We start from the raw sequence: 12,222 nt of genomic DNA, 5'->3' as shown, positions 1-12,222 counted from the left end.
GGGTGCTAGAACAGAGGATTTTGTTCACACCAGTGTGTGGTGGCTCCCTAAAAGTGTGCATTGCGGATTTATCAGAGCTATGCCATAAAAATGGATGTAAGGTTTCGGTTGTTCGATTTTTCGCAAGTAGTCGGTGATGGGTGCGATAGATAAAGCTTACTGCAGGAGGGACCCTTGATAGACGATTCACACAATCCGATCCGTCGCTTGGTCAACAATTTCTTATCTGACGTCCGTTTTGATGCCAGAAATCACCGTTTCCGCCAGTGAAATATGTGCTTCCTGTTTTCGAAAATGCCACACGGGGGAGGGGGCAGTATCATCTTTAAGTGGGATAGCGAGTGAAATCGGATAGCGAGCCGGTGAGGGATAAAAGGTGTTAATCACTGCGAATGTTTGTCACAAATCCTGTTTTTCTCGGCCAAAAATGTTAACCACACAATCAATGCACATCCACATGCATACTCGTCTTACTGTGTATGGATAGATCATTTCGTGGTTAACAGGCCTGTGCTGTTATCAAACTGCATCCATTTGTTCACAGAGTCTTCCTCGGTCCTGGCTGTGAGCTTGGCGGCAGATGTGACTTTGACTCATGTTCACCCGTTATCTAGAACGGGATTGCGTTTTATATGGCATACTTATGTGAGAAAACTTTTGACGTGGTCATCACGCTTCTGTCTACACTTTGAAATGTATCACGACTTAGATTACGCCTTCTGGATGACCGTTGACTTAATCTTCATCAGCTATTAATCATCTAAATCGCCTTCAACTTCTGTGTTCAGTGTTCCCCAGAGCGAGATAGAAGGGGTCTGATATCGAAGGTGTGGGATTGTGGTGAAGAAAACTGCCGTTGTTTAGTGTTTCGGATGTATTTATGTTAAAAATTAGGAAACATGATGTTAATGGGCGGACAATAGCAGCATGATGGCAATGAGCAAAGCTAGTGTTCATTCTGATAATGTCGCTGCTTCAGTGGCAGCAATTGTGGCTGTGGACCACAGTGCTAGATTATGGCTCCATTGCTCTTGGAATCCCACGTAACCTTGCTTATTTTAGGTGAACGGCTCTACCCCTTATACAGTGTCATGACTTTCTGACTCAAAATGTTGGAAAATTGTGAATAAATTCCAGTTTCATGGGACAAAACATTAGTAGCAGAAAAGCAGGCTTTGGACAGGTTCTAGTATGTGTATCGTCCTAATTCTCACACTGAACGAAGGGAACTTTTCTACCCCCTGGTAGATAAATTGAATTAGCCGTCAGTATCTCCTAATAATTTGGTTCATTCACATGCCAGCTTGTATATTAGCCAAATATCGGTCACAGTTTCGCACGCCCGTTGTTCCTGTTGAAAAAAAGACGTTCCGGACGATACTCATGTTGTCGGAAGAGTGTTCTCTTTCTGGGATGGATAGATGTTTCTTTGTGTGACTGCTTTATCTGAAATTTAACTGAAGGTCCCTTGACATTGCAGCCTGAATAGTGAGGTTTCACACCAGGCTGCATTTTTCAGAAAGCCCTGTGTATTAAATTAAGTTAACCAGTTGTCTTTTTTCACTCATCAACACATTGTTCTTTTTAAACTACTTACTCTCGTCAAGGACAACGCAGTTCACAGGGAAACAGCAGTCGGAATGTAACACAGTATGTGATGAACACTTTGCAGCAGGAGGTCAGCCGGATTGTGGGCCACCCGATTAAAGTGAGATGACCTATATATCCTTGTTTACTACATAAGTATCCGGAAAATTTGATATGGAGCAAACAGAAACCAACTACCCTTTCTCATTGAAATAGGATGTTGAGGATAACCTCTCGCTGGCCTCAGACGACGATCTAGAATCCGTTGCCTATGCTGAACGTGAAGGTGTTGAGGAACGTCTGGCTCAAGCACTACTTGATAAGGTACGCTCATCAATGCTTGTTGCTTTTCGTAATTTACGAGTCCAGCATCAAGTGATCTTCCTTTTTTTCAACCTACTGATGACGCGTGGCAGTAAAGATGCTCGTGCTTCTCTAGACCAAATGATTTACTAGTCCATTAGGCAAATTCCGACGGTATCGGAGACCAGGTATGTCGTAGAACGTTTCACACCTTCAAATGGAAATGGATGTCTTTGTTGGTGACGTCCCTTGACGGCTCATCTGAATGAGTTGATTTTGGAAAGCGCATCAGTTTGTTTTGTCAACACCTGACTGTTCACTTTATCACATGGTCCAAGAGATAACCAAAAATCGCTTCTCTTTTAGGTTTTGCGCGATCGTCAAAATTACGTCAGTGGGGTACGTTCATTGATTTTCTAAGGCCGTTGGATGAAAGCTAGCAATGCAAGCAACCCACAGGAAGAGTACCAATTGCGAAAGTTTTCAGTTAAACTCTGAAACATGTTTTCTAACATGGTCTTTTTCTATCTTTGTTTCCGAGACTAAGTGAACCGTGGAACGCCGTCATGTCATTTGAAAAGCGCAGAGACGATGACTTTTCATGTTGGACACCCGTTTGCAAACTAAGAGGGCGTCAACATTGGCTTTGAAGGGATAATTTGCTCATCACATGTGTGAACCAAGTATATTTACCTAGTGCTGTCTTGTGGTGCAGACGGGCTAATTGGAGAGATCGGAACATTTTTTCTGATATTACGCAACTACTAATTTAATGGAAAGTTTTGGACAGTCCATTTTCTGTTTCATCTTTTTGGGCGTAGTCTTTAGTCTCTCATCCATCTCATCTCACAGAAGTAGACTTAACTAGGCGTGTAAGTAGTTAACTACTCATTTTCAAACCGAACCACGATTCCCTCCAAACGTGTTAGCATAGCAACAAAATGAGGGAAGCAGATCGATGGATTTTTTAATGACCTTCCCCTTATGATGAGTTCTAAAAGTAGACAACATTTAGTTGGCTGCCAAAAATTTTCCACCAATCTTTGTGTGGTAGCTTAACGACGAAATGACATCTTTTCATAAGGGCTTGCTAAGCAATCGATGATTTTTTTAAACTGGACAGCTTTTTCGCTTTTGACATAAAATCTTCACCAGACAAAATGAGCAGGTCGGCAAGTTGGCCAGGTTTTAAGGCAGATGGAGAACCAATCAGTAAGACCTCTTCGGATTGGAACACTAAATCAGTGCTGAATGTCAATTAAAGATTCTAATCGGTTGGTGCGATTGCCCAAATCTTACGGTTTATGGGTTGGAGGAATCTCAAGTTGTTTCCGATCGGGTTTGGTTCCTTAAACTTCTACCTCAAGGTGCTTCAACTGATGATTTACCACAGGTGCCGCTGACTGATTTAGTCGGTCTCTGTGGGCATGTTAGTTCTGCGACCGATATACACTAGACTGCGACTACAGGTACCGGTTTTTTCACGCAGGTGATTAGTAAACACATATTCTCCTCAATAGACATGAGTTCGGCCTTGTTTCGAGGATGTTTAACAATAGTGGACAAGCTACAACCTCTGAAAAGCAACAAAAAATTTACCATTTCTCGGGAAACAGCTAAAAGTACATTGCTAGTTATTCCTGGTTTACGATGTCCCTCAATAAATTCAATTGAGAAGGCCCATATGTGAAAATCCTATTCTATGCCGGCTGGTGTTCAAACCTACTATCAGACAGAATTCCAACCAGTATTCACTCCAGGGGAGCTGACAAAAAATTCAGAACAAATATATAATCCAGACCAAGCTCTTTCCTGTATAACACTACGAATTAGGAAGCCATCCTGGAAACGGGCTAATGAGAATCCAGAGCTCTTATACTTTTTTCAATTTTTCAGTTTCAACCGGCAATATGCAATTTTTGTGGGACTTGATTAGCAAAAAAACTAAACTAATGACTTCGAACTTTGTGTGTACATACACCAAAACTGCTTAAGTAGCAACGATCTTAATGACCCGAGTTATGCCTAACAAATTTTCAGCCTTCATTTAATGAAAAATATTGCAGCCAGGTAAACGGCTTTGCAATAGAGAGTCCTTCGGGATCCACGTTGGCAGAATTTTTATTGGTAATAAAAAACGATTTTTAATAAAGTCTGTTTGGAGACTGTCGTGTAGACACACCATTTGTACACCGTTTTGTACTGGTATGAACCGAGTTCAATTTCAGCGGTTTAACGTTTTGCCAGACAACCTCCACAGAAATACAAATACACGGTTGGATTTGTATGCAGCAACAGTAGCATTTGGGGGTTCAACTTTAAACAAGTAGCAAATAGAAAAATTACTGTATATGTGCAAAGATGAGGGATACTGGAATAGTGGCAGCTTGGGTATTAGAAGCATATTTGAGGGTAGATGAAAGTGGTTGAAATACCTTATGCTGAATTAACATGCAGATTTTTCGGAGGAAAGGGTCTATACTTGGTCCAACAGGCCACCTCCAAACCTTAAACTAGTAATTTTGTTATTTATATATCTAGACGTCGTTCACGATGGTAGGGTAGTGCCTTTTGTTCCAAGCAATTTCTTACTTTCAGTCAAAGCGGTGTGTTTATCCTAATTTCAGGTGAAAAAAGAAGTATCCAGAAATACGGTGAGTCCTTTGATGTCGTCTTAAATATGACGATAAACAATCGATGCTTACCGGATTTCAAGGTTTAGTAATTTTTAATTTCCGCACCATATGGATCCAATCGAAATGCGATTCTTTGAAAGTATGCCTCACCTGCTAAGGAAATAATAGGCAGCGTAAGTTTGGTAGAAGACCATCAAATGTAGAGTCAAACTGAATCAACTGAACACCAAAACCTGATCAAGCTTAGTTACATACAATCTTAGTTACAGCTGTGTAATAGTCTAGTCCACTGGAGCTAACCTTGGACTCAAAATTTGAGCACAGGTGTAGAACAGTCCTCCGAAACCGCCCGCATTCAGTGGAGATATATTGACCTGCATCTTATCAAAACACACTCATTTGCAAACTAATTTGTGCAAGAAACTCATCTGGAACCCAGATGTGATGATTCCAGGCGAATTTTTGACGAATTTTCAGCAACCTTATGGGTAATGCATTACGAATATCGCGATATCTCAAATATCGTAGCGACTGAAACATGAAGTGGTCTGGTGCAGCACATTCAGTTGCCTGGAAACGAGAGATTCAGCTGGGTTCCAGGTAGGTCTCTCGCAAAACCAAGTTAGTTTGCAAATGAGTGTATTTCGCTAAATTCGTACAATTTGGTTTAAGTAGAACATAAGGTTGATGAAAACTCGGGGATTGCGCCCAACTGACGAGCCTCAAGATGAGTGAAACCGGTCGTGGGCTGTCGATGGATTTTCAACAACCTTATGAGTAGTGCATTATGACCTACATCTTGTTTGAAGACCTAGTCTTCTTGTGTACGAGTACCTTTGACCAGCTATTTTGTCAAAGAATACTCCGAGACAATCCAGTTTCTGATAAGAAACATAGTGAACTACTGAATTTAGTGCAACAAAAGTGCGGCCGTTTCTAATAATGCCTCGTATGGGACGATTCTTCGTCAGGAGGCCCGATTGGATAACGCGTGTTTGGACAAAAGTTTATTGGTGCCGAAGCAGTACCCTGCTGTGGCTTGAAAGATCGTACGATCTATTAGGATGCGAGATTCTGCAATTATGTCCCGGCAATGGTAAAGGTTTATCATGCTTCACAGCCCCACCAGAGTGAGGTTGCATTTCATCGGTTAACAACGGTTCGAACGTCAAAAGATAAGCACACGCATCAGTAATCGGAAACAGAACGCCGCAAATCCAATCGTAGTGTCCCTGGATGTTTCTGGATGCCATAATAGTCACAACTTACTTTATGGGTTTTGCGTTCTCAAACAGTACTTTTTATGAGACTGAGTACTGATGCTATAGCAGAACGTAGCATGGCCCAAATAAACGACTTTATTATGTTGGGCTTGCTGATAGTGAAGCTGTATCAAGTGGGGGTAACGGAGGAGAGTTCGTTCATGTCAGCCCCTCAAATCTTTTCCTGTGGGCCCATGAACTTAAACGGGGACCTGATCAAGCCAACCTTCAACGTCTTTTGAAACCACAGAAACTCTGTGACGGTTCGTGATTGCATAGATGTCATAGCTTTCAGGAACAGCAGAAGAGGGGGCGAGAAAATTACCATGGTTAACGAAATTTTGCTCACTATGGTTTGCTGGCAGAAAATGATATCCCACCAGCAGCTCTTCGATTACGAAGGTTTTAAAGCCAGAAAATACATGTGGAAGACGACTTTTTTCAGTTAGAATCAATACATCCTGCGCAGTTGCCCTACCTGAAAAGACCTTCAAACAGATATGGTGGCTCCCGCTGAAAATAGTCTCAAGGAAGCAAACAAACGTTTTTGGTTCCAAAACGTAGTCCCTTTAGAAAGCGCAACATTTTTGACGAAGCTTTGGGAAAATGACGACTTTAAGAGGTAGCTGGCGCTTCCAAATAATGCCTCGTTCGTTCTGCGAACAGACGTGGAAAAATCTATCCTCTAATGTTCAATGATAGCTCCAGAATTTGCATAAGCTGTATCTGGTGAAAGAGACCATCCCTTGAAATATGTATATAAGTGGACACTCAATGGTAAGCGTTTATGGTCGTTCAATTGAAGTGGTCTCTGTAGGTCCATATTAGCTAAATCTCTATAATTTATAAGAACTTGTTTTTTTACCAGGTGTTTGGCCTCTGATATAAATGCATCTCCAACAAAGGCATTATAACCTGGTTTGAGGGAGTAAACGCTTTTTGAACTCTCCAAAATAGTGTACTGTTTTACCGTTGTGTTGACATCCAGGAGATATGCAAGGTGAAAATGCTTGAAAAACATTTTGAGTAAAAACTATCAACCGGAAAGGATCTGCTGTAAAATCCTTATAGTCGGTCATTTGGGGATTGTCGGGCAAGAATAAGTTTTGGTTGGTAGCGAAGGATGTATTGTGTCGTATTCGAGTGGGGAAATTGTAATCCGGTAATTTGTCTCTCTCTCCAAATAGAGCGCCATCTTTCAGGAGGAATGGTCCTGGAATAAAGTACAACTGAAAAAGTACCATTACAGGGTACCTACTCTTTTCCCCATAGAGGAGCTCAAATTCATCAAGTTCACCATAAAAATTATCCAACCAGCGGTCTTCTAACGGATAAAAAACATGAAAAAACATGGGTGACTGGTAGAAAAACCAAAATGACTTTGGTTGTTGAACAACCTAACTGTGCTAAACTATAATGTGACTAAAGGGGTGAAGACTGTGCCTCGGACTTTTCAGGGGGAGTTTCTGAACTATGAAGTAATTTGGGGTTACTTATCAGGAGCATGGGGTGGTTTCTCAAAATGACTCCCTTGCAAGCCCAGCTTCAGGGTCTTGATTACGTGATGCTCTGTTTTGGGTAATTTATTTGGAGAGTTGCCATAGTGACCAAAGTATATCTTATCCTTCTGGGTGCTAGACTATGGTTAGGTTGGTTTATCCTACTGTTCACAATAGCTAAGAAGAGAGATGCAAGCAGCCAGATGGGAAGCTACATACAAAAAGGTTGAGTTTCTCGTAATACGCTACTCATAATTTGGCCGAAAATTTTCCGTCCTACTTGGGGCTCACCAGGTAGGCGCAGTCCCCTAGTTTTATGATGGAATCATCTAAACCAAATGACTGTCCAAAAAACCTGATGTCCAAGTTGGTCCAAAAAGTTTCGGTTCCTTTATACTCCAAGGCTGACGAGAGCGGATAGGGAGCGGAAGGCCACTAGGTAAAAGGATTATCTGGGAAGCAGACTTAATTTTAGGGAGACATTCGCAATAGAGTGGGATGTTTACAAACCAATGGATCGGTTACAATGTGCTGTCTAGTGCACAAAATAAAACCAGCAATTGGGCGGAAAATTAGGTTAAACACTTCGAACAAAATAAGGGAAGTTTTTCTTTCAAGAGCCACTTTTTACAGGAATTACCATGTACATTGGCCTAGTGCAAGTTGCTGGCCTATTGTGTTTCCAAGTAGACTAAACATATCTAAGATTGTTGATTTTTTTCAAACTCTTCAAAATTGCGAGATATTTTGACCAGCCTCTTAGAGCCACACTGGCGATCAAATTCTCAGTAGTTTACTTGTCCAAGGACCAAATTGCAGTACGAACAATATTTAATTAGCTTCTCTTACCGCCGTTTGAAACTAATGAGAACGACGCATGTGGGATTGGATCTCAAAAAAGCAGTCCACAGTTAGTTGGAGTATTAATCTTGCCAATGGCTTTTCAACTGTGTGCAACAGCTGCCAGACGGATGCGCCAGCGAACTGATGAACGACGGTTCCGGACACAAAACACTTATGTACTAATAAAAAACTATGAGATGCAAACGTTTTTTCAGTTTTCGGTTTGTGAACCACACCACACCAGACAAACTTAAGCCTGAAATTTATGTACAAGCTGTTAGTCAATGGTGCAACACTTAATTTTCACAGTCTTATCACTCTTTCCATATGTCTTGCACTTAATATCTGTTTATATCACCACCATTCTCCTTCGGGATGTTTCAGGTATCTAGCAGTAAGCCAGTCCCGGATATCAAAGTGAGTAATAGGTATTTTGATCAACCTTGGGCATTTTATCTTTTGTTCTGTGGAAAAGATTGCAGTCGATTTTTGGACACGGGTGCTTCCCGAAGAGTGGAATCACAGAAATGAAAAAAAGCAGTCTCTTTTGAAACCATATTTTGTAAGTAGCTTAGATACTCTGAATATTCGATCAAATGTTGATTCCTCTGGTGGCCTCATTAACTCCAGCGAGACTATGATAAAAGCTACGACTTCTGCCTTTTCACGTTCATTGCTACCTCGATTATATCAGCGTTTGGGAAAATGTCATAGCCTGCCTTCGGTGAAAAATCCAGGTGATAGTGGTTTGTGCGAGCCATTTCTTATTCTAATAAAGGAACTGGTACTTTTGTTTAGTTTGGATGAGGTCATTTCCAAATGGAAAATACTTGAACGCGATACCAAAGAATGCTTTATCTATGAAAAAACGGAAACTTATGGGATGGTGGCAATGGCTCTGAACTAGGAACAGCTCTAGATAAATATTTTATTGTATACATAAAATTAGCCCACAGGGAATGACCGGAGAGGGCACAGTTCAGCTATTCCATTTTTGCACAAAAATGCTATCAAAGTCTGCCCATTATTGGTACCCCCAGACATCAAACCATGCGAAAACGAACTGCGCGTGTGGCTGGATGGCAGTGTAAATGGCTTTCGATTAAACGGGGCGTGGCGCCACCTATCCAACAGTTGAGTAGCTTACGTCAAACGGGTTCAATTTCAATTGGCTCCTCAAGTAACAAACTTTCAGACAGAAAGTCTAAGTCACTTGGCAGATGCTTCATCCTCCCTCTTAGCATTATATTTGTAGCTAAATCTTCAAACGCTGCAAGGGTGAACCTCTCTACAGTCATGTACTGCTGATGAAATTTCAACAAGCAGAGAGTCGCTGTATAAGGCTTCTTCGGAATTTACTACTGATTCACTTCCGGGTTTTGAGCTTCACTACTTCAGAACGGGGAAACCCTAACTGAGAGTTTAACTGGCCAACCATTCCGTCACAAGCAATTCGAATATGACAAGCCTCTGAGGGAGTGACCAAGTGATCGGAAGTACAACACATTGAACGGAATATTGGTGCAGAGATCAGCGGCCAATTCGGAAGGACAGGAGTCGCCAAAAGGGCTGGTCTGTCGGGCCATAATTTCCCAATCATTTGGTTCCAAATCACCTGTCTATGACAACGTTACAGAAGCATTAGTAGTTGTGTAACCAATTCCTTCTAATCTCTGACACAAGTACCTAATTTTGTCAGAAATCAAGATAATTGACCTGTTTTGTCAGAAACCACTGAAATAACTGTTTCAAAAACCCCGCGGTTGACGACAACATATAAACTCACATTTCACTTTTGATGACTGTTATGCCTTCAAACACACGAATAGAGTAAAGCTGACTGGTTGATTAAATTCAGTATGGTCGAACTGGTTGGCTGATGGACCGTAGATTATGTGGAACGACAGTGACCAAGCCATCCAGTGTGTCGACGTGGATAATTTTCTAATGCGCCCTAGGTAGATTTTGAGGTCTCAAAATATAGACAAGAAGAAACTTGATCAAAATCTTGCGTTCATCCATTAGTTATTTGGTTCTGAATAACACGTTTGAAGATACCCATAGATTTATCTGCTCACCCAGTTGATTGTCGATGGTACGAAGATGTACTTGGAGAAAAGCCTAAAAAATTGGGTGGCTTGGATCGAGTTAAACTGTGGGATCTTATTTGCAAACTAATTTGGTTTTGCGAAAGACTCACCTGGAACCCAGCTGAATCTCTCGTTTGTGATGTTTCCAGGCAACTGACTGTGCTGCACCAGGCCGCCCCATGTTTCAGTCGCTACGATATTCGAGATATCGCGACACATGTGAATTCGTAATGCATTACTAAACATCATAAACGAGAGATTCAGCTGGGTTCCAGGTGAGCCTCTCACAAAACCAGATTGGTTTGCAAATGAGTGAACTTCGCTGATTTCGTGTAATTTGGTTTCGAGTTGAACACAAGGTTGATGGAAACTCGGCGATGGCGCCTATCTGATGAGCCCCGGTCTTGGGCTGTCAACGAATTTCCAGCAACCTAATGAGTAGTGCGTTACAAATAAACTGAGGGCTGTTTTTATAGTCTTCGAAATTCTTAACTGGATGGATCAGCGACAGACATTGGCAGTCATCACTTAAATCACATGTAAGTGGAACATTCCTAAGCATTTCGAGAGGAGACAAAAAATTGAAGTTAAGGTGTGTCATCTTGGGGAGCGGCAAAAACAGCATGTATGAGGAACGATGGTCCTCCTGGAGTTCTCATAACATGAGAGCCAGCACGAGAGTCGACATTACTAAATAACTGTCTAAATGGGAGTTCATTTTTATCTGCTATTAGCTCTATCTCGCGAGATTATACGTAGGCTAACACCCCACCTTCCAAAGAATGAATTTTCCTGGTTGTGTGCCAAAATAAACTAAGCCTCTACACATATCTGTATCCTCCACTGACATCTTAGACACAGTCAATGAACCAGAGCTGAGTTTGTTTCTCAAATTTGGTCTTTTTAGATCCTTACTACCAGTTTCTTGAACAACCTGTACATCTGGTTTTATACTGATGACATATTTTAGTAGTGTATATGCGAATTCGAGAAATCTTGTTGGCTCCATCAACTCCAACAAGTGTTTTTGGTGCTCATTTCAACCACCGTGGTACGACAATTAAAATAAAGATGAGAACTTTCAGGAACTATTCACTTATTGTTACTGAAAAACCCTCTTCTTGAAGCAGTTATTTTCTTACACGCAAAAGCTATCTTTCGTAATCTACAGATCACAGAAGATAACGGTCACTCAGACGTACGTTCATATTTTTCGAATAACATTGCAATTATAAAAATAGGGAGTTTTGAAATCACCCCCATTTTTAATGCTGTTATATCCAAAGAATTTGGTGGATCGTTTTCTTCTCACAGCCAAAGCTGACGGTAGTAAAGTTCTTCCTTTAAAATTACATTTTCCTAATTTTCAGTCTTCTGATAAAACGCTCGCATAAGTTTGTGAAAAAGGACAACAACGTTGTTTTAAAAATATTCAAAATCCCCCAGCGATATGTGGGCAGCATAATTTACTTTTTTGCTAATATTCTAGTCAGTACGGTACATAATTGTGTGCTTTTTTGTTAGTCCATGGGACAGCAAAATCAATTGTTGAAAGCTAAAATTTCTACCATGTTCCATTTGGTGTCGTTCTCAGTCGATAGTAAAGAAGCTGGCTGGTTAGGAAACGCCGGTGTGGGTGAGCGGATCTGTTAGGACAGGTGCGTGATGACGTCCAGAACAACCTGATGTTCGGAGTGCCCCGGAGAGCAATTTCCAAATCAAAATGTGAGGACAATAGGAGGGAACATTCCTATCGCTGACACTGTTCAGTGATTTCAGATCGATACAGGCTTGTGAACAAATCGATGAGATACAAGGCAGTGTGTGAATGCCAGCAGTATCGGGCAGACAATTACTTAATGGGGAGTTCGAAAATTCCTTCCATGCTCAAAATCCGCTAGACACAGTACAAAGGTTTCGTCCATACTGGGAATCAACAGAATTGCGCGTCTGACGAAGCTCACCGTCCGGCTACGGCGAGCTGGTTAGCGGTGTATTTAAC

At 41.4% G+C, this 12,222-nt stretch overlaps 1 protein-coding gene across 1 annotated transcript in view; it reads left to right on the top strand.

Annotated features, from left to right (window-relative positions):
- Nucleotides 1-11,542, top strand: part of T265_15672 (hypothetical protein) — a gene marked incomplete at both ends in the record, with an annotated part of 38,848 nt that extends 27,306 nt beyond the window's left edge. The window contains 6 exons of the mRNA XM_009178916.1: nt 1,608-1,708; nt 1,804-1,911; nt 2,257-2,289; nt 4,518-4,544; nt 8,515-8,547; nt 11,392-11,542. Coding sequence (XP_009177180.1) covers nt 1,608-1,708; nt 1,804-1,911; nt 2,257-2,289; nt 4,518-4,544; nt 8,515-8,547; nt 11,392-11,541 — 452 coding nt within the window. The remainder of the gene's footprint in view (nt 1-1,607; nt 1,709-1,803; nt 1,912-2,256; nt 2,290-4,517; nt 4,545-8,514; nt 8,548-11,391) is intronic.
- Nucleotides 11,543-12,222: the final 680 nt, after the last annotated feature.

This window comes from Opisthorchis viverrini (assembly GCF_000715545.1).
Source record: "Opisthorchis viverrini unplaced genomic scaffold opera_v5_717, whole genome shotgun sequence".
Classification (NCBI taxonomy): Eukaryota; Metazoa; Platyhelminthes; class Trematoda; order Opisthorchiida; family Opisthorchiidae; genus Opisthorchis; species Opisthorchis viverrini.
Note: the sequence above shows the minus strand (reverse complement) of the source record. Positions and strands in the feature narration are given on the sequence as shown.